Source organism: Hemibagrus wyckioides, linkage group LG18 (assembly GCF_019097595.1).
Source record: "Hemibagrus wyckioides isolate EC202008001 linkage group LG18, SWU_Hwy_1.0, whole genome shotgun sequence".
In the NCBI taxonomy this organism is placed as follows: domain Eukaryota; kingdom Metazoa; phylum Chordata; class Actinopteri; order Siluriformes; family Bagridae; genus Hemibagrus; species Hemibagrus wyckioides.
In genome coordinates this window covers 4723390-4746379 of record NC_080727.1, presented here as the reverse complement: position 1 = coordinate 4746379, position 22990 = coordinate 4723390, and the positions used below count along the sequence as shown (strand labels likewise).

At 41.4% G+C, this 22990-nt stretch overlaps 1 protein-coding gene across 3 annotated transcripts; it reads right to left on the bottom strand.

Moving 5' to 3' along the window:
* Window positions 1-2959: 2959 nt before the first annotated feature.
* ell2 (elongation factor for RNA polymerase II 2) lies at window positions 2960-22706 on the bottom strand. Of its 3 annotated transcripts, none has more exons than XM_058415993.1 (12): window positions 22288-22706; window positions 14549-14596; window positions 13169-13290; window positions 12919-13082; window positions 11288-11547; window positions 8318-8442; window positions 7887-7953; window positions 7202-7760; window positions 6360-6420; window positions 6056-6227; window positions 5151-5195; window positions 2960-5071 (listed from the first exon to the last, which is right to left on the bottom strand). In XM_058415993.1, the coding sequence occupies exons 1-12, from the start codon at window positions 22414-22416 to the stop codon at window positions 4955-4957; spliced, it is 1869 nt and encodes a 622-aa protein (XP_058271976.1). In that variant the 5' UTR covers window positions 22417-22706; the 3' UTR covers window positions 2960-4954. The 3 variants fall into 3 exon arrangements, with proteins under 3 accessions (XP_058271976.1, XP_058271975.1, XP_058271977.1); XM_058415992.1 differs by having other exon boundaries at window positions 7202-7763; window positions 22288-22704; XM_058415994.1 differs by lacking the exons at window positions 12919-13082; window positions 13169-13290; window positions 14549-14596; window positions 22288-22706 and adding an exon at window positions 12491-12901 and having other exon boundaries at window positions 7202-7763.
* Window positions 22707-22990: the final 284 nt, after the last annotated feature.

The window sequence follows — 22990 nt, the reverse complement described above, 5'->3', positions numbered from 1 at the left end:
TGTGTAAGGACTAATAATCATGATAAACAAAAAATAAGAATCCAATTCAGTCAAATACATCTTTCGTATTATCTTTCTTGATAAGCGTCAAAAAAGTAGGCCACGTGACTAAAAAGCTAGAAATTCCCTTGCTAGAAAAACTACCTGAACGCCTACCACAAGGAAACACTCACTCTTTTAATAATACTCTTTATTTGTTAAACAAAAAACTTATTATTAACTTTTCATTATTAGCCTTTGAACCATACATGTTCCTGTAAATGAGCTCTAATAGAATGAATTAGAAAGAATATTAACCTATTAATCATAACATGCCTTAGCATTCATTTCAAAACGAATGTTAGCAAATCCAACTATCAAGCTAAATTCTAGGTCTGTCTGAGTTGTTCCTTATAAAAAATGTATTAGATAAACATTTTTTAGTTTGTAGTCCTTCAGGGGATCGACTGACGGTTCTCGTATTCACAGCTCAGCGTCTGAAGTTAACCCATATTCCCTAATAAAATTCATTACTGACAGTTTCACTTTTGCATTTGTGATGTGACTTCAGGAGGAATGGACAGCCTAATATCTGAAAGTAATAGCCAAAGGGAAGAAATAGGATATGAAAATATGAATATCTGGAATGATGCTGCCAGTGTCAATATCTGATATTATATTTAAGCAGGCTGCTCGGGACTTTGTCTGAAAAATAAACCACGTGGATCGACATATCAGACAGATCCATTGCATTTTCAGGCAATATCCTACTAATTTCAAATGGAATAAAGTCTGAAAAAGATGCTAAATTTTTCAAGTTTTGAATGAAATTCTATTCCTCCCTTATTCTCCAACTCCTTTATTGCTTTGTTATGTTTGACATCAATTCAATAATGTTTTGTCTGTTAACATTTCATTACGCAGTTTTATTGAGCTGTGAAATAAAGCGGCCGCGGGCATCATGATACTTTTCCAGGAAACACGTTTGCAGCAGAACGAACCCTTCTCTCTTCATGTGACGAAATAATGAGGTCGAAATCTGCATTTTTACACCACAGTGAAGCGACAAGATGAGGTTCGAGATGAAAAGGTCAGCATGAAGAAATGTGATCAACTCTAAGCTGTGTGTGTGCAATCATGCACTGCTGCTGATGCTCCCATGCAGAAAAGAGAAAAACACCAGAAGCTGCGCTGAACACCAAGACCAAAATGAAGTGACAGATGATAGAAGTGTAGTTTGGACCACTATCAACTGATCAGCCATAACATTATGACCTCTGAGAGGTGCCGTGAATAGCATTGAATATCTCATCATGGCACCTGTTAGTGGGTGGGATATATTAGGCAGCAAGAGAACATTTTTGATGTGTTAGAAGCAGGAAAAATGGGCGAGTGTAAGGATTTGACGAAGGGCCAAATTGTGATGTCTAGACATCTGGATCAGAGCATAGTTCTTGTTGGGTGTTCCCGGTCTGCAGTGGTAAGTATCTAACAAAAGTATCCTTTAGGTCCGGTAAGAAGGATCTGATAACATCTCAGTGCCAGATACCACAGCACAGGGATCTTCAAGGATCTAGTGGAGTCCATGCCACGATGGGTCAGGGGCTGTTTTGGCAGCAAAAGGTGGACCAACACAATATTAGGCAGGTGGTCATAATGTTATGCCTGATTGGTGTAGATGGATGGATAGACATTTCTATTTTCATTCTACTTTTATGACCTTAAAGCACTTCACTACGGTTTGAGTTTGAATATAGCCTAGCTTTATTTGTTCACCATCTCTGACCCGTTAAATCTCGCCAGGAGTTCCCAGACTAATTGCCTAGCGCTTACCAGGAAGGGGCAGAACAATCGCCTTCTGTCCGACCCATGGGGTATTTCTTCTCATGTGGCGGAGTGGTATAAAGTGGGTTTTTCCTCAGTAAGAAAATAAAAACACCATCGAGTCACACTATTTAAATATTTCTACTATAAAATGAGTACTCAGGTGATGGGAGTGGACAGATAGCATAGCATCATTAACAAATCCTCTGAGGTCAGTATTTAATCTGGTTAAAATAACAGTGATGGACTTTACCGCACTTTTTTTTTTTTTTTACCATATTCCATTCATACGTTTCAACAATCTTTATTTCTTAATATATGCTTCGGAAATATCTAAGCTCCTAATAATGCATTTAAATGTTCATATTTCATTGACCACTTTTATTGTAATAAATACAAAGTCCTAGAGATGAATAAAGCACATGTGAAGGAAGAAACGTTAATTTTTTTGTTTTGCCAAGTTCACATTTTATTGAACTCATGTAATGCATTTCTCAGATGAACATGTTGGAAATATAACAATCTCAGTAAACCCCATCCCACTTTTTAACCATGAGGGAGTTTTTTCCTCCAACGTTTTGCATGTTTCTTTTTGTGCCTTATCCAGCACTTAGTATCCCTTCCCTCTCTAAGCGGTTAGTGTCAAACACTTTTAATGGTCTCTTCGAAAACAAAAATTAAAAAGCAACCGATTTCAAGTCTGAGTATTAAAGAATTTGATCTTTCTGCATAAAACCTTAGAGTGGAGTTGCTGATGTTCGACGAAGGGACACCATTTGGAGAAACACACGCTGGGGACTCTCAAGAGACTAAAAGGAGGAGGGTGGGTGAAAGAAAGCCCGGGGTGGATAAAGAGCTGCTCGACTCGGCTAATTAATCGTCGCATGCATTTGGCTTCGTCTTCCGTCATCCAGTTCATGTAAGTGAAAGAATAAGCGTCTGGGGTAGGGTGAGGGAAGGAGAGAAGGACGTGTCCTTTGAATGGACACACCACACAACCTTCTCTTATTCAGCCCATACAGTAACAACAAAATACTGAACTCCCCCCCCATTTGTGCATCCAATTATATTCAATACTCATTAACGAATACTACAATTCAGGGCTGCTCCAAAGTTTGACCCGATCGTGTAAGAATCCTCACGATCGTCTCCTATATCCACTAAGACTTTGCATATATATCTCTGTAGGGTTTGAATGTTCTCATCTGCAATAATCCGACAGACAGTGCGTTTCCCCTTCAGACTATTTCTGCATTTTTATTCCTTGTTTCGGATTTAAAAAAAAAAAAAAAAAAAAGGCGAGAAGGGAACAGAGCGTGACGAACTGCGATGCTAGCACTTTCTTTAAGGAAACTCATTGCGCATCATCGTACAGAAATAAGCTAGATCAATAAGATGCAGTTTATTTCAAAAAAAAAAAATCACCAAAACAATAGATTCTATCCCCCCCTGCAAGAAAAAAAAATATTCAAACACAGGTTTTGTAAACAAAGTTTCCCTTAAACCATCTTTCTCTTTTTTTTTTTCCCCTCTCTCCCCCTCATGAAAATAAGACTCGCTCTTCAGATCAGATCACCATACATAATTTGCGTACGTCAAAAAGTAAATCTGCAAAATTCTTTCCTCCTGAATTTTTTTTTTTTTTAAAAAAAGGAAAAAAAACAAAACAAAAAAACAGCATGCTAGTCATTATTTATAAATAACTAATGTTTTGAAACTTATGGAATAATTAAGAAGAATACAATTGAAATTGATAGTAATATAAGGTATGGCTCTGGTACTTCTGCTCTTCTTTTTAGGAAGAAAAAAAAAATGAGAGAGAGAACTGTGTTCTTTGTGTTTGTCTGGTGCTGTGGAGAGAACACGTGTGTACACACACACACACACTCCTCTGTCCTTATCATTTAAGGTTAAGAACAATGTAACATGAGCCAGGTTGATCACCAATGCTCTGGCGGTTCAAAGGCCATAGCAGCTTTTTTTGGTTTTCCATTTTCTATTTTTTTTTTTTTTACACCCCCCCCCCCATTTTTATTTCTTTTATCCACCCCCCCTACTCTCACAAGCCCAACCCTCCCCTCATGAACTCTAAGGAAAAAAACAAAACACTCTCTCTCTCACACACACACCTTGATCGCTCTTGCACACACTCTCCAAAACAAACACTGACGAGCTGTCGACTATTTTCCGTCGTCTCACGAACGTGAGCGGCGCTACACACACACGCACAGGAAAAAAAGAAGAAATAAAAATAAATCACACACACACCTTCCACGGATGTGTGTCTGAACTTTGTCGCTAGGTCACAGTCGTTTCTTCTGCTCCGGGCCCCTGGAACACAGTCGGACTCCACATCCTTTTGTGTAAACGAACACGTTAAGGCACCATTTGCACGGCGAGCGAGAGAATACTGCTGCTGCTCAAGGCAGGGTCCCGAGAGGAAGGGAATCTTATAGCTCCTGGCTCCCCTTTTCACCATGTACCCTCTATTTCAACCCCCCCCCCTCCCATATTTTTTTTTTTTTTTTTTTTTTTTTAAATACGCACTGGCTCAGCTGCCCCTGTGCAAAAGGCTTTAGGAAGTCATATAGACACTGTATATTGTAAGGCCCCCGGCAATGCGTTTGCATCCAGAAAAGAAACTAAACCTTATAATCATCCGTGGAACTCCATCTTCTCCTTCCATTCAAAATAAATAGATCTTCCTTTGTTTTTTTCTCTTTTAAATACAGGTAGCTATATATATAGTATTTTCTTTGCTTTGAAAAATGTTTAATTCTCTTTGTTTTTTTCCTTTTAAAGTCTGTTCAAAAAAAAAAAAAAAAAAAAAAACCATATATATACGAAGAGTTATCCTCCTGGACATGCTTGACATCACTAGCAGGAAGAGTGGCTCTCCTTTCTTAAACAGTGGAGGCAGTGGTCAGAAGGAACAACAGGAAAGGACAGAAGGGAAGGGGGGGGGGTAATGAAATGTTGACTTAATAAATGGAGAATAAGGAACAGATCAGATACGGGGAAAATACAAGGAGAAGGGAGGGAAGGGGGGGGAGAAAACGAAACACTTCAGGCTGTCTGATCCCCTGGCTGCCATTGGCTGTGGTCTTTTAGGCTGAGAAGAGCTCTGATTGGCTGCTGGGGTCCCCACCACTTAACGCCAGGACTGCGCCCTCCGCTGGTCAAAGTCAGCAATGAGCCTCTTGATGTGGGCCAGCTTGTTGTGCAGGTACTCACAGCGCTGCTTCTCTTCGTGGTAATTCGGGTTGTGCTGCAAGCAGACGACGGTCCATATGAAATAACAGCCACTGATTTACACGATAATAAGCAACCTTTTAATCTAAACTCACTTGTTTGACTTTCTTGTATTCTTGAAGCACCTCTTCGTGCACCTCCTGTCAAAGAGTTGTCAAACACAGCCGGTTAGCAACCAGATCCTTATAAACAAATACAAAGCGACAATAAAGCAGATACACCAGGGGCAGGCGAAAATGTCTTGTTTCGTGTTTTGCGATGTGCAGAAGCGCCGAGAAGTGAAATCCTTGTTCTAACGTTGCTTGAAGTGTAAAACGAGAATGCCTCCGTGTGTCACATTTCACTTTGATTAGTCTGGGACAGTCATGCAACACAGAAATGCAATCACTAGTCCAATCACAGCCTTAAGGCACACACTGGGGTGTGGTTGTCATCAGAGAAAGGCTTGTCACTGAAATTTTATTTTTTTTTCAGCCTTATGAAAGGAACACTGCCCTGCCCTTAGTGTTTCTTTGTTCCTACTACATTGATTCTTGAACTCTTAATGACCAGGCTTTTACTACTAAAAAGTGATGACTGATGGGAATAAATATTTACACCCGGGCCTAGCAAATGGATAAATTCTTGAAAAAGCAGCCTGATGTGAAGTAGAAATCTGTTTTATTAAAACATATGAAGTGTAATTCTTACTCGGTGTGACTTTCATGTTACGAAAGAAAGGCACTGTACGTCTTTTTTAATTTATCTAAACTCTTCTGTAAATATTTCACTCATTCAGGACAAGTATAAGCTAGCAGCATGTTCATAACTTTTGTTAAAGTGTTTAAAATAAGACTTTGCTGCACTGGGAATTGAGAGCTAAAAGCTTAATTTAAATAGCTGGGAATGTGCTTACGTGTGAAACCTACAATGGCGCCGTTTTACAGCATAAACGCAGGGTAGCACACAGGTCAGTAAAGACTTTTAGGGCTTTAGTTACGGCCGAGTAACTTCTCCATACCTGGTACTCTTTGGTTCCGGGTAGCAGGCGTCGGCACTGAGTGTCCAGCTGTGTGAAGCGCCTTGTGATGTTCTCCACACGAGCATGAAGAGTGCGATATTCATCGTACTCGGCATTAAAGTCGTCCTTGTAGCGCTGCCGCTGATCCGTAGACACTACCGCAGTGTATTTACTGCCAAAGATGGAGAGAACACACACACTATTAAAACAGTTTGCAACGGTAAAACAAACCATTAAATATTTTTAATACTAAGGGTGAAGTGCATGAGAATAAACTTTAAGTAAACACTTTAAGTAAACTCACGCTATATAATCAGGTATCACCGGGGTGGATAGTTCAGTAAGCTCAGGTTTGCTTGTTCTCTCTATAGACAGAACAGAGTGACAAAGACATCTTGTAAAATGATTCACTTTCCTCTTTCTGTAAATGACAGACAAAGAAAACCCTGGCAAACTACCCATGTAGTCACACCTTGAACTGGAATTTGAATAATTCAGAAAGATAAATAAACTGGAACTTTACAAAAGGTATCAAATAGTATGCTAGAGAAACATTTCGGTATAAACGGCCGTTGTGTTATTGATTCTTTTACCTTTTGACTAAGCAAATGATGGTAGACTTTATGTGAAACTACAACATACTAAAATGCTAAGACTCGCTTTTAGGAGCATGGGAAAAAAAAAAAAGCACCACACGAAACCATGACTAGCGAAGCGCCTGTTTTGCTATGGCTGCTATAGTGATGTGAACAGCTTCTCAAATATCAGTTCCATGGACACCAAGCAAAGACCTCGGCATACTTCATGCAGAGACTGTTTTCGGCTGCCTTCCATGAATAATGATGTTATTGCCAAGCAAACGAAAGTTGTATGGAGGCTTCACTCGCAGTGTCATGCACAAGGCAGGCAGCTGGATTACTGTGCTATGCAGCCAAGCCTGTGACTGACTGGTTTTAAAAAAAAAAAATGAGTACAGGCTGCCATGGAATTGTTCGTAGTGCTCGTATGCTACGGCTAATACAAAACCACACAGTACGTGAGCTAGAACGCTTCTAAACGTTGTTCCGACATCCATTCCTGACTGGTGAGAAATACTGAAGAGTTGACTTGGTGTAAAATTACAGCCCTGCTTGAGTAAAGCCCCACCTTCTCTGTGCAGTTCTGCATCTGAAGGGCTGTTCACGTTGGACGGCGAGTGCGTCTCTGCCTCGGTGCGGTGTCTCTTTCTCGGCCTTTCCTCCTTCTCGGCCTGGACCTCCCTGTGCCGCACGCTCTCGTCGTCTCCTCTCCTTTCCCGCTCCTTGTCTTTGTGCTTCTTTGACTTCTTTTTGGGCTTTTTGCTACTGTTGGCTGCTGGGGATGTGGCAGAAGGTGGGAGAAAGGTGGTGCTGGGAGTGAGGGAGCGGGGAGCGTAGCGTTCCGTCTCCTCCCCGCATGTGGAGCTCTGGTCCAGGGGCAGGTCCTGGGTTCCGCGGCCCTCGGGTGTGCTGGGCGAGTTGGAGTTCGAACCAGAGGGAGGGTGGGACACTGGAGGCTGGGACGAAGGACCCGGGCAGGCTGCATTCACTGGAGGAGCTGGTCTCTTCTCTTCGGTTTCTGTAGGCGGGCGGCGATCCGACGAGCCATGAGCTCCTCGGCTGCTGAGGTGGGAGATACGGGGTTTTTTGGACATCAGAGGGTCGATGAAGTCACCCTGAGGCTGGCGCTTCTGAGAGAGAGAGAGAAAGAGAGGAAACCACCAAATTAAGTACATATACAATGAAGTAATATCTATATAGGAAAGCTATATTATAACTGTAGCTCCAGAGGTCATTATGGGATTTTTCCATACCTGTGGTGATGTTGGTTCTTTTGGAGAACTGCTGGATGAGAGTGAATCTGCAGGCAGGCCCAGTTTACTGAAAAAGCATGAGAGTTTCCATTTAAAATAAGTTTAGGACCCTTTCCAATCACGCTACCTTTGAAAGTCTGTAGGGGGTTAGGATAGGAAAGCAGCTGAGAAAAGTCATTACTCTCATGCAAACATCCAAGATGTAAATGCACCTCTGCAGGAAGTGGAAATCTTGAAGGGGTGAGATTTGCTATTGTCAGGTTACCTTGATAAATGATAAGTTTAATTTTCTGAATGTAAACTACATAATATACTTTTTAATCCATTAAGTGCTAAGAATAAACAAAGCCTTAGCCAGAAGTCACCAATCCCACAGAACCTCTGAATCAGTTCCTTTCTAAAGGTCATTCATTAACAGGCTGAGAGCTTACCGAGCCAAGATCCGGTCCACCTGAACACGCTCATCCTCCGAGTAGCCGGGCCAGTCTCTGTGGACCTCACGGTAAATGAAGTCCTTTAAGGAGTACGAGTTATCCTTTGGGTTCAGATTTGCAACCTGAAAGTAAGGTCAGAAAGAACAGACTGTAAGGAAATGAAATTACTGTGCAGTTTTATGATGACCTGCAGCACCTCATTAGAATCTGAACTGCCCTTCAAAAATCTCCGTTTCATTTAAACCTAGCTTGTAAGAACAGTCGCCTGAAGGAGTACCATTACCCCTCATTTCATCTTCAGAAAAACAAAGAACTAGTCTGAAAGACTAAAAGAAATCGGGGGACTCACGATTGGACAGAAAATTGTTTGCCTTATTGTCTGGCAAGTCTGTATTTAATCCATGAAGGAGAGTCAAAGGGTAAAACCGGCCCTGGCCCGTGCCCTTATCCGTTACGCTGACACCAGTATCAGTGAGCTCATGTATGTGGAAGGGGGTGTTCCTCCCTGACCCTGTGAAGTAACCTGAGCAGCAGTGTCTCCAACCTTAAAGGAAACTGCAGGAAGCAGCTCAGTGCTGTTTTACAGCGATAATTAAAAACTTAACTCCCAACAATATTCTAATTCCCACTCTGAAATTTGGGCTAGTCTTCTCAAATCAACATTTACCCTGACTTTACATTACAGTGGTTAGAACAGTTAAGATGTTGGACTACTGATCAGAAGACTAGTGAGTGACTTCAAATCCCAGGGCCACCAAACTGCCTCTGCAGGGCCTCAATTTCTCAGTTGTATAAATGAGATAAATGTATGTCACTCTGGATAAGGGTGTGTCTGCCAAATGCTGTGAACTTGGCCTTGGCATGCAAAATTAAATAACTGTAACCAGGAATAAAATATAAAATTAACATGACTGCCAAAACAGAACAATTACAGATCAATGAGTACTCAAGCTGCCTTTTTTTAAAGCCTTAGCACAGAGGAACAAATAATGTATCTAATACAACCATTTAATGGCCAAATGATCTAGTGGTTACAGGAATCTGACCCTCTGTGTTGGGAAACACACATAGCTCATCATCTGAAATGACTTTTCCCTTTAGCAGAAACTGCCAGACGTCAGTGGTGAGCCATGTCTGCATGTGCAGCTTCTCAAAAAGGCAAAAAAACCCACACATTAGACTGACTTGGGTATAATTATGCAAAAAGCAGTTGCTCATGGCATGGCATGGCACCTTTTTGGTAAATTTGCGCTCGGGTTTACATTGTTGCTGGTTCCAAAACTCTTGTTGTGCAATATCTTGCCACTTTGAAATTCTGTAAAACATGCTGACCCTTTAAACACAACACACCCTTTCCGGCAATAGTGTTACACATGGTACGAGAGGCAGCGACAAGGACCAGACGTTTAGGAGAGAGCTGCAGCAGTCCCAAAGGAAGCAAAATAAACAAAGCGCACATTGCATGATTAGCAAGGCATGGCTGTGTTCAATGCAAACACGGACGAGCTGCTAACCAGCGAGGCAAATCGATACAGGGTTGCTTCTCGCTTTCTGATGCGGCAGGGTCGAAGTTTCGAATTCTCTTCTCGTACTCGTGTCCAAACAAGGAGAAATGCTCGCCCTCTCTTCTTGCTGAGATTACTTAGCGGTCAGTCGCATTTCACACATAAAAATGCCCTACAAAAGTGACATTTGTGCACTGAAACCAGCAGGAGGAACTGAAAGAGGCTGTTCACTGGAATTTTCCTCATTCCAAACAGTAAACAAAGGGAAGCAAAAAACCCCCATCGAATTCATTACATTAAAAGAAACCCTGCTTAGTGCATGTCCTTGAAATCACGTGAGCGAGCGAGTCGAATTCTGACACATGTACAGGATTGATCTATAGTTCACTAGACTATTCATTCTCCGCAGCCATGGGAGCAGACATGTGTTGTGCAGACTGATTTTATTACATCATTTCACGCTTCGGGAGAGTACAAAGTCTTGCAGCTTGCAGTCGTCCCGCTGAGCAGCGAGTGCTACTGTTCTGATCTGCTGTGCGGGATGAAATTTGCCCCGTCTGAGTCAAAAATCAATCATGAAGGGTGCGTGTGATAACGGTAAGCTATCTGTCATCGTTGACGTGAAACTGTGCTTGGGTTCAGTTTACATATTTGCTGCTGTTTCACTCTCGCAGCGCTGAATCACCTACCCTTAAATGAGGCATACCTCATTTTTTGACCCTGAAACTTTTCCAGTTAGGCTTCCATCAGGGATAACGTCATAGAGGGTACTTTGGAAATGCAGAGCTTTCCATAGCAGGGGTTAATACTACAGATGACATGTCTCAACAGGCTTGAGCTGATATCCTGACTTTTATACTCATCGCATTAATTTATACTGTAGTTTTCCATTTCCCAGAGCAGTGTCAGACCTTTATTATTATTAATTATCATTATTCTGCATGCCCCCAAGCTTGCTATGATTGCCTGAAAGCCAAAATAAAAACAAAATTAGACAAGACTAAGATGCTTGAAGCCCTGATGGCATCCTCAAGCTATAAAATATAATTTACTGATTTATGTTAGATAATTGCTGACTAAATAATAATGTATAATTAGTGGTAAATAGTAGGGCAAATGCAAAGGGATAAACATAAAAAAGTGAACGTGAAAAATGCTTTTGGCACCAGTAAAGACCCAATTTGTGTAAAAATGATTCTCAAAACAAGAGTATAGGCTAGATAAGCAGAAATATCAAAACCCGATGCTGTTTTTGGCACTCACAGCCTGCGAGCTGCATCGAAATTCAGCATCGCTTCATTCCTCACCTTTCACAAAAGGTGCGATCGCAAAATTGGAGATTTTCTGCAAATCTCTGCCTCCTGCACTGCCTTGATCTCCTTCCACTGCCTTTCCTGTGCCCTTCTCACTTTAATACCTTTTCGTTATTCTCCCAGCATCCTAATCCTTCCTGTCTTGTTACCTGCTGTAAGGTGCTCCCCAGCGAGTTGCGGTCCTTTTGGCTGATCCCGTCTCGCTGCAGCCTGGCCAAGACCTCCAGCTTCTTGTAGGAGCGCAGAGCCAGCAGGTGGATGATGCGCTCCCGGTATGGCCGCTGGGATACTGGGTTGTTGGTAAGGCACTTGCGGATGGTGTTGGCTGGGTTCATGGGGGTCGACCGTTTCCTCTCTGGGACCGGGTCGGGGGCGGAGGGAGCTGGCTTTCGGATCTGCACCTTTGTACCTGTGCGATGGAAAGAACTGGCTGAGAATAGCGACTATAGATCGCGATCGCTTGAAGCCCTTACATCAGCGGATAAGCAGCTTTATCAATCATTGCCTCACAACACTGTGCAATTCACTCCCTAGGAAAGAGATTTAGGAAGAAACGCGTTTGACGGTAAAGCCTCAGGGACAGCTGCTACACTGCACTGACTCAACATTTCCGCTGCCTTTCTTTCGCTTCCCCACTTGGCTGCTTGATGCAAATGCCCCCTCTCTAATTCACCAGGTGCAGGAAGCACACAGAACCAGTGAAACAAACTTTTGTAGTTAATAGAGCAGCACCCTGCTGTGGCCAGAAGACCCGGGCCTCCCCTGGTGGGTTGGTGGGGGGTTGGGTTTTGGGGGCAGATATCCCTGCTGAAAGACCATTAGGAACACTGAAATGAGCTGCTGGTGTTGCCTTTGTGTTTCCCGACACTCTCAATGTGCTTCCTTCAATTATATCGCACTTGTTTCTGGTCAGCTACAGTTCTATTGCCGTAAACCGTCTGGAATGTGAAATGCTTCTAGGCAAATCATCAAATGCTGCAGAGAGAAAAGTAAACTCTTTTCAGGACTCAATAAGAAGAGGCTGGTTTAGTGGAGAAAATAAGTAAAGCCTTAAAATGGCATGATACTTTATTCACTTTACAGAACAGACAAATCTTGGCATTTCCCCAACCAACCCTTCCTCCACATTTTTCTCTTATTTCTCACCTTCTCATACAGAAACAAAATTAAAAAAAAAAAAAAAAAAAGTTTATAAGAACATCCAGCAGAAGAAATGGTCAGCAAGCACGAGCAATGAGGATCATCTGTTCTGCAAAGAGAACTGGAAGAACAATGCAAAAAAAACCACCCACCACAGCTATTTTAACCCCATGCATCACCAGCAATCATGCGTTTTGCAATATTGTGCTTACATTTTGCCCTTCCACACAAATAGAAGGATGTTAACTTCACTGAACCGCTCACACGATGCAAGCAGTTACAGCAGGTGGTGCAGGGAAACTCAATCAATGAGCTTTCATTAGTGAGAAAGGGTGGACCTTGGATGTGGCAGTGAGCACAGAAAATGAAAATAATTACATGCAAAATTTTCAAAAAAAGTGCAAAAAAAAGTTTCATTGACTAACAGTTCAAGACAGGTGTCTGTGGGTGAAAATGCAACCTGTACTTCATTTTTAGGTCACTATTCATGCAGCAGACTGGAGCTTGCAAAAACCAGTGCCGGAGATTATCTCCAACTTTTCCCTTACAGTCTACCAGCTAAATGAGTTTAGTGTCTATTGTCATGTTTGCACTGTGTAGATAAAAGGACCTGCACATTAGTCCAAACAGAGCCACCTGCCTCTGAATTGCCCTCCGGGTTTGATGACCTTGGTGCCCTTCCTGCGCGTGTCCTCCTCGGCCTGCGTCATGCGCTCTCTGGTCACCTGGTAGGAATCGTTGGTGGCGCACACCGTGATTTTGTCCTGGATCGCCCCCAGAGAGGACAAGCGGGGGACGCCGGAGCTAGACGGAGCAGACATGAGCTTGAAACGTGGAGCACTCGCAACGACATGGGGGAAGATATTTCTTGGAAATGGAATACCTTTTACCTGGACACATGCTGCTCAATGCATTCAAAGCTTCCCTGAGGATTGTCCTTGCCGACATTGGACAGGTAGAAATCGAAGATATGAGATCCATCCGAGACGTCAGACTTTGGAATCTTGATGCGCTGTGGGATTGCAAAAACGAGACAGGAGCAACTTGACTGATCTGATAACGCTCGCAGGGTGATGCATGAAAATGAGAAATAGGACGCATGAGATGTTAAAAATAACCAGAATTTGCTAAAAAAAAAAAAAAAAAAAAATTCCGCATTTAGCCCACTTGTATCTGATCAGCCACTGTGGTTTGGTTGGGTACTAGGGCAACAAGAAAGACGCACCTAACAAGAACATTTCTCCTACAATCATTCATGAATACACTAGAGCCAAAGCTCTAAAACCCACAACCCAGTCCCATGTTATACCAAACAAGCTAAAAATCAGCCTAAAAGTATGATGAGCTAATAACATAAAATAAAGTCACAATTTTCTTCTTCATCTTTTAAGGTCTCTGGTCCTTCCAACATAATGAGTCGAGGTGTCCTTCACATGTAAATACGTCGATAAGGTTTGGTGTTGAGTTTCTAATCCTTTCTGATCGTCTAGCATCTGTTCTAGCTAACTACTGGACACCTTAACGTGTGTGTGTGGTGTACTAACTCATGCTTCCTGCTCACAGAGGAACTGAATCAATCAGCTTCATATTACGCTTCCAACTTCGAACCTTAGTAGTGGGATGAAAGCAAACTGCACTAAAAAAAAAAAAAAAATTACTACAGGATGGCTTCCTCTATAATATTAGCTACAAGGCTGTAAACCATTTCTGACCAAGCCACATATTTACATAAGAACTTCGAAAAGATATTCTATTACTTCCTAGGCAAACTGAAGAAGCGAATGTTGGGACACCGAGCGTGATCTGGCTGAGCGATAACATTGTGGTAAATGGGGGGGAAACGCACACATTTAAACTCAACATGTGGAGACTAGTTTAAAGCGCGTGTAAAAGAAGAAGAAAAAAACCTAGAAGACAGACTCGGTGCATAACTGTATAACCACAGGGTAGTAGGGTTGCCTCAGAAGAGCAAAAGCTGGCATGGCCTGCAGGGTCAGAGGTTAACCAGCTATTTTTATGGTCAAACAGTGAAAGCTGAAAAGCCTCAAACTCGACCCTCAGGCCAAAACAGACACTCTTACACACCAGGAGTAGCATTAGGAGAGCTGTGACACGCAAGCACACACACACACACTCTCGCCTGGTTGCTGTTCAGAAATAAAATCTGTTTTCATGCACTGAAGAAAAAATAAAAATTACAATCATTTATGCAGCTTATGAGTTGAAGGTTAACACTGAAGTGTGTCTAAGAGTGTCAAGTGTCCACATACCCCTTGCAGTCCTTGGAAATGTATTGTTGGCTGTGAGGACGGTACATTCTGGAAAGAAGAAAAAAAAAAGAAAGAAGGCAAAGTAAACATCAAGATGAAATTGTAGGCAAACCAGAAAAGCCTCTTGGATCTACACAGTACATATAGAACATACAAATTAGAATGTTTACTTAACACAGAAAGAAAGAAAAACAGGAAGGAAAGGGTTTTCTAAATCTTGTCCAACTATTCTGACCAAGCCCCACCTCGGAGCCACTGAGCTGTGTTTCTTCCCTGGAAAAAGCCCAGTTACAGTGACTCTGACTGACCTTTATTGTTTAAATGAATTGCTCAGGATGTCCGTATGGGACACTGTTGTAAACCTGTGCTGTTTTATGTACGCATTCATTCCATGTTAAGGAAAAAAAAACAAAAAAACTTGACACTGTGGTGTGGCCGAACATCACGTTCCATCTATTAAAGAATTGTGTGCGCATCATTTTATAGTCACATTTTGTATCTCGCAACTTCCAACCCGGCGATGACGGGAACGGCACCCATAAAAAGCCATCCTTTAACCAACTTCTCCTTTTTTTGTTGTTCTCCGAGTTATTAAGATAAGGAAATTCAGCATCTCGTGAAACCGCAATGACCTCTTGAAAAGTGCCGACACTATCGAATGGGCAATAGTTGTGCGCGACTTTTAATTCCTTACTTGTACAAATAAACAAAGCAGCATAAAGGGTTAAGCTGTAAATATGCCTTCGCTAAGGTTTATCGGGTCGCAGAGAGAATCCGGTTTGGAAACAAATGGACCTCCGGTCGTCTAGAATGCTCGTTTGTGTTTGGATGCGTCATTTCATAGACGCTTTATAGGATACCTTAGAAGATGGGGGCAGAGCTCCATGACAATGAGTAAGAAGCAATCAAATCCACCTAGCCGGTAGAGACCGGACCTAATGAAATAAAAATAACTGCATTAATATAAACCTGCGTCTTGTATCCAAACTGTCCAATCAAACATTCTGACCAATCAGAATGGAGAATGTGCTATAACTAGGACTAACTAGCTAGTTTGAGCGATTTTCTGCTCACGTCACGGACACTAAACATGATGTTCAACCGTGAATCAAAATAAAGTGTCCTGGTCTTGAAAGAAAATACGAGTACATCTTTGATTCATGGTTAGTTGACTCATCGATCGTGATTAGACAGCAGAGGCACCGTCGACTGGTCATCGATCACACGTAGACAGCAGCGACACCCGTCTCCAGAGACCGTGTGTGATTGGACACGGCTCGTCCGTCTCTTGAACAACTGCAGTTTCCTGAATGAGTCACTGAGGGCATTGAATCAGTGTGATGTCAGGCTTTACGTTACTCAGATGTTGCTGAGTGCTTTTGCAATTTTTAACCACAGAAAAGGAATTGCACAAAGCAGAGAGTCACATTTCCGCATGTATATCCAAGGACTCGGATTGTCTGCGGGGGTTATGTGTTCGAGTGTACGGTATATAACGCTTTCTTTATACATTTATTATTGTCCATTGTTCACATCTACCGGAAACACACTTTATTTACGATGACTACAATTTGAAAGAAAATTCTGAAAGCGAAGACCAGTCCTGAGTCCTTGTACCTTTATACCCGACATTAATTCCCCTCATACTCAGATCCAGCCTTTTTTCTGGCAGCACACACACTAACTGGTCAGGGCAACAGTATCAAAACAATATTTTCATAAATAATAATAATAATCATCTTAATAGTATAGTATTTTTGCCAGCCAAAGGGAGCAGAGTTCCGCCTTCGTGTTTTCCACTGACTCGCAAGACCCGAGCTTGTGAATTCACAGGTCAAAGTTCACCTAGATAAACTTGCTACGACATGACAACAACCACCTACAAGAAACAACTGGCTTTTCTTCCAGATGTTTTTACACATGTTTATTCCCAAATCATCTGAGAAAGCTGAAAGATCTACGCATTTACAAATTGTATAGTACATGAGCGTAGTAGACGCTGTCACCTTTCGCCGCTTGTGCTTTTTTTTTTTTTTGGCCACGGAACCGCATCCGTAACCCCTTGCATCAGTACATTTGGACTCAAATAAATCCTGACTCAAATCTGGACCCTTGTGGTCAGCAGATTGGATGAGTCAGTGAGTTCAAGGAGTCCGTTCTGAGCTGAAGATTTCTGCATGCATGCGACAGCAGCCGGTGTTAAAAAGTAACTGCTTTTAATGAACAGGAATTGGGTGTCAAAAAGAGTCACGTTTACCTTGTAGATAAACAGTCAACAGGCCGGATTATTTGATATAGCTAATTAACATCAAGTTTATTAAAGTAGTCAAAATGGCACCGTTAATTTGTTCCAGTCGATTTGGTTTCGCAAGCTTGGAAATTTTAATCACTAAAACACGGCCATGAACTGATTAATGTTACAGGAGGTGTTACAGATGACTGACTGCAGATCTTTTCCCACAGCCTGTCAAGCAAACCCACAGGATCATCTCACTTTATTCCCTATTAACCCTTTTCGAATAAGACTTAATAAGCTTAACTGTGAGTGCGAGTGTGGGGGAAAACGATCTCTATATTCCTGTGTGAAACAATTTAGAGATGGCAGAGGAACGCTTGAAGTCAACCTACATTAAAGCCCGTGCCTCCTTGAGATATGCTTACGAAAGTCATTTGCACGGTCTGTGGTTTATGCAAACATGGTTGATAACCGCTGATAACGTTTGTGCTAATTACAGACTAAAAATGTTGGTAGTGGATATGCTAAAAATGTAAATAAAATCTCAAATCTCTCCAATATTTTCAGACACTGCATGAGTATCTTTGTAACAAGACAATTTCTTATTTGATAAATATTTGGATGGGTAGAATTTATACGGATAACAAAGCCTTCGGATGTTCCGATCACTCGAGGAATCTGAAAGTCAAGTATACACGCATGCACATAAACTCGGCTGAGAACAACCTTTAAATGATGTCGAAGCTCAAATATTTACCACAGAAAAGAAGGGGGGGGGTGATACAAAAAAAAAAAAAAAAAAAGACACCACCACATTACAGTAACTTCTCTAAACACCCGCACCACCACCAGCCTTCGGTTATATTCAAATGATAGTAGGGTGCTTCTGCAGAGGCTTGTACAACCAGATCAGGTTCACGCTCCCCACCCTCCGAACACAGCCTGACTGCACATATCCGCACAGCTCTGCTCACGTTACAGAGCGGCAGGGAGAACCAGGCCCAGACGGTTCTCCTATAACTGTTAAATCACCATGTATGAGCCACAGGACGACAGGAGAGAGCGAGAGAGAGAGAAACTGCAGGACTGCAACCTCAGCATTAACCCTGCTCTCTGTTTAACCGAGCAAGATAAGCTACCGAGATTATATCATAAATAAATTCCTTGCTTCAACACGCCTGCAGCTTGAGATCAACCAGAAGAAAAAAAGATCCGAGTGCAGACACGAAGGTGTCAGCATATTCACCGTTACAGGTTCATGCATTCCTTCTGTTCTCTTCTCCCCTGCAGCTACAGCTGGTCTTGGCGGACCTCCAGAGAAGATTAAAAAAAATGACTACCAATGATTAACAAATGTTCTTCACGAGAAGCAAGCCAGGAGACAGCATAGACGCCCAACAAGCACTTGTAAACAATAGATTAGTCACATAAACCCATTTCGCAATAGATCATATTGGGGAGCGTATACAGGATTAAAGCTTACGGAAGGGCGGAAAAAATAAATAAATAAATTATTCACACTTTCTAAAAACTCTCACTGTTGAACACTTACGAGAGATCTGAGACGTTGTGGATTTCTGCAGGAACTAAACGTTACCCTTTAAAAATAAAAATACCACCGGCGAAATTATTTATACCTTGTAAATATTGCACGAGGGTGCCAAGTATAACCTGGCAAAAGAAGAAACTGGAGGAAATGTGTAGAAATTCCATTTCTTCCACACTTCAGAACCACAGGTAGACAAATGGTATGTTCATTAGCAGGCCAAAAGGCAGGTAAAAGCTTTACTGTGTAAATAAAATCATCGGACTATTTGCCAGACGGCATCGGAAGTGACGTGTATAGTGCAGCAGGCGGTGGGGTTCAGAAGTGTGTGTTCAGCGTAGGTACAGCATACGGCACGTTAAGTTTAGACTTGCGTACCTCTCGTTATGAAACCAACTTAAGCATGTAGTCCTGGAATTACTGAAAGTCGTCGTTCTAGCTTACTGCTTGTAAGTGCTTCGTTCCAATCTTTTCTTAGCACATTTTACAATATCCAACATGGGAATTCCACTATCCAGCGTTTCTCCGTTAGTTCTGATCGGAGGGTGTTTCTCTGTGGTCAACACACCCTGTCTGGTGTCTGCTGAGGCAGGAGCGACATGATGAAGTGGTATGTGACAACAGCAGCTTCTCCTTAACAGATGCTTAACCTTTTCGTGAACTGGTCATATTTTGTGTTGAAAACTACACTATGCTATGAGTGTAAGCAAGCTCCGGCAAACCAAAAGAAGCGAGAGTGTTTAGTCTGACAACCAGGACGCCCTGATGGGAAGGCGGTCAACCCAACAGACACGGGCGCAAACCCTGCTAGGACGAGCACTAGGATCTGAGACTGTCCACTGGAGGACAGCTTTTCGGTTCAGAAGGCTGAACTGAAAGCTTGGATGAAAAATTAAAAAAATAAAAAATCTTTTAAAAAATTAGAAAGAAAATAAATAATTGGCTGTAATTCAGAGACAAATCGCGTGGATTAGTGCAAATTATTCCCCTAAAAGTTTTGGAAAGAGGTTGTCCACTGGAGGACAGATTTTCGGTTCAACAGGTTGAAATGAAAGCTTGGGGGGGGGGGGGGGGGGTGTAAAAATATAATTTAAAAAAAAAGAAAAAGAAAAAAAGGGAAGTCAGGGGGAAATAAAAAAAAGAAAGAAAGAAAGAAAGAGGGAAAAAATGAGCTGGCTGTAGTTCACAGACGAATGACATGGATTTGTGCAAATTATTCCCCTAAAAATTTTTGAAAGAGGTTGTCAGGATGGACTGAAAGCTTAAAATAAATTAAAAGAAAAAAGAAAAAAAAGAAAAAAGAAAAATAACTGGCTGTAGTTCAGAGAGAAATCATTCCCCTGAAAGTTTTGGAAAGAGGTTGTCCACTGGAGGACAGCTTTTCAGTTCAGAAAGATGAACTGAAAGCTTGGGGGGATAAAATACAAAAAAATTAAGAAAAAATTTGCAAAATAAAAAACATTAAAAAAAAAAAAGAAAGAAAGAGAAAAAAAAAAAAATAACTGGCTGTAGTTCTGACACAAATCACATGGATTTGTGCAAATTATTACCCTGAAAGTTTTTGGAAAGATTTCCACTGAAAACTTTTTTTTTTTATTAAAAAAACACATTTATTTTTTAGTTAATTTACATGGCTTACTTAACAGCTCAAAACATAATAAATGAGTTAAAGACGACAGGATAGAGCGGTATGCCCTTTTTCGTTGCTTCGGGTTCAAAACAGATGCTTCTCCTGAGTGCGAAGTCCACTGCAGCGGTCAAAATTGGCAAAAGTGTGAAACAACATCGCATTAAAAACCCGTCTTATTTATAGCCATGAATGGTTAAGCATTAACTGTTGTTGCCATGCAGTCACATCCAGACTTTACATGCAATTGAAAAAAAACAAACCCTTGTCCGAGGTGATCGAAGTCGATCCCGGTGCACATTTAATCGGTGAAAAACAAATACTGCTCAAATGAGGGGAGCACTGAGTGAACCGAAAAACCCCATGGTTCATCGTGTCCTTTTAGGAGAGTGAGTGCAGGTTGAACAGTGAGTGCTGTAGGCCTGCTGTGGCTTTAACTCAAAGACTGCCTCGTAAGCACTTTGAGCCAGTGTAGAGCTTTAAAGAAAAGAAAAAAAAAAAAAAAATCAGACAATGTGACTGTTCATGAGGCCATGGAGCTCGGATCTCTCTCTCTCTATGTTCATGTCAAGCATTTCTCCTTTAACCTGTTCAAAGCTACAGAAGAATTAAAGTGAACTAGGACATGAATACGCCTGATGTTCACGTCACGAATCGCTAATCAGACATGACTTGCCAAATATACCTGTTGTCTCTCACACGTAACCAGCTTCATTTGTTTAAAAAGCACACAATTCTCATTTTATTTCCTACTTTTATCTTAAATAAGTTAGCTTGGTCACGAGCCAGTTGTTTTAAAAAAAAAAAAAAACCATCTTGGCGTGTAGGTAGATATCAGTTTAGCCAACTAGCATGCAAAGCAAACGAACCGTTAGACGAAAGACCAAATACAGACACTAATAAATGAATCGGTTTGGTTTGTAAAAAAAAAAAACAATCACGGTGTATTTGTGCTGGCTAGAAAATACGACAAGTTTGTGATTTACTTCAATTAATCCCTCTTAAGCTAGTTACCTCAGGGCATGTCACCGGGCTAGTCCAGTTAGCAAAAAAAAAAAAAAAGAAGACGGAAGATGGCGACCAAACGACTTATAAACCGACTTATATATTATCAGCTAACTAAATACTAGTGGGGTTAATAATATTTCGTACCTTTGCTATGACACTACTGGTTTCAAGAGTAGTTTAAAACCTCAGCTAGTGTGGGTTTTCTTTTAGTCTGTTTAGCTAACCATTGCTTTCTTCAGCAATGCTAAGCAAATGAAGCATCTCAAACCGTTAGTGTTTTATACAAATTGACCCTATATAGGGTGCAGGAGCAGTCATCTGAGACCCTGTGTAGCGCACCTATATAGGGATCCAGCTGGGGTTCCGGACTTAGCAGGCTTAGATTTCGAGGTAGACGTATTAGCACGGGGAGGGGGGATAAAATATGTGAAAATCTAGCTTTAAACCTTCACAGATCGACGCTATAACATGTCACATTCCCTCTTTTCCTTTCTCCAGTAACGCTTGTATATATACATTGTCTAAAAAAGAAGCAATCCAGACATTAAGCAGAAACGAAAAACCCTGGCTGTAACTCAAACTCAATCAGCTAGCTAACTAGCTGCCTACAATCTCACATACATACACACACACACACACACGTTAAGACAAGTTTGTGTTGTGATATAACGTTAAAAATAAACACCTCAAAACACAATCATCCATTTCCTGACTGTTGTACATGACTGGAAAGCTGAAATGTGAATCGGGAAAGCTAGGCTGCTTTATATTACTACAGATACACAACAGTTGACACAAAAAAAGAAAAGAAAAAAACTTTGTCTTAACTTGCTCGCTTTGCTTTTTGTGGGTCTTCGACACAACCAGTGCGTGATTTGGCACAAGTGAAAATTTATTATATATATATATATATATATATATATATATATATATATATATATATATATATATATATATATATAAAATGATGGTTTTGGAATGAGAAGACACTGCCTTATTGCTTTGCTTTGCTTTGCTTGCTAATCCTAATATTGCAGAGCTGGCACGAGCCAAAAATTGAGTGGCTTTTTAGTTACACAAATCTGTCGTTTATTTACTTAATCGTTTTCTAAAATAAAATGCTGCTTTATGGTCCGAAGAGTTTCTTTTCTCTTTCATCCTCGAAGTGATATTAAATATATTTTTTTACAGACTTCCTAACTGCCTTTTTTCCCCCCTCTTTCGGGCCAGCATATTATAGTGCGTGGCACTGCTGTCTCTTCATCCAACTCTGGAGAAGTTTATTAGACGACAGTGTCATGTTTCATATCATCCGGACCTACCTTACAGTTTTGGTAGTTTTCTAGCGCTCGTATGGCCGTCTCGGTGAGTTTTACGTGCAAAACGGTGATTCTGTCGGCATTGCGGCCGCAATTGAGTCCGTATCTCCCGTCCTCGGAGAGAGCGGCCATTTTTACCAGCCTGCAACCATCGTCCCTCTGACGTAGAGACTAAATCAGCCAGCGCTTCTCTCTCTCTCTCTCTCTCTCTCTCTCGCACCAAAGGAGGAGCTCTCACACTCCCGTTTCTCTCTCTCTCTCTTTCTCTTTTTCAGTCCTATATTTACAATAAAGAAAAAGAACTGTTTCCCAGCTTTGCTCTCGGACTAGTTGACTGGTCAGTAGTATCTGTCGTCTGCTCTAATTATTGACCCTGGTGGAGCATTATGTGTCCGAGCGTCTTCAGTCCTTTCAGGGGAAAGTAGTTAACGCATGCTCCAAAAAAAAAAAAAAAAAAAGAGAAATCGCCACGTGACGTCATACATCCATTTGCATAGTCTTTCAGACGTCATCATGATCATCATCATTTGCATGTCAGATATCAAATGGCGTATCAGATGAAGAGGAACGATTTGCTGATGATTTATGGACGAATAAAAAATATATAATATTTACATTTGTGAGGTTTCTCTTATCCAGGGCGAGGTAGAAAAGTGCTTTGATGTGTCTATCAGGGAATATATTAACACTGGTTCAATAGTTCACA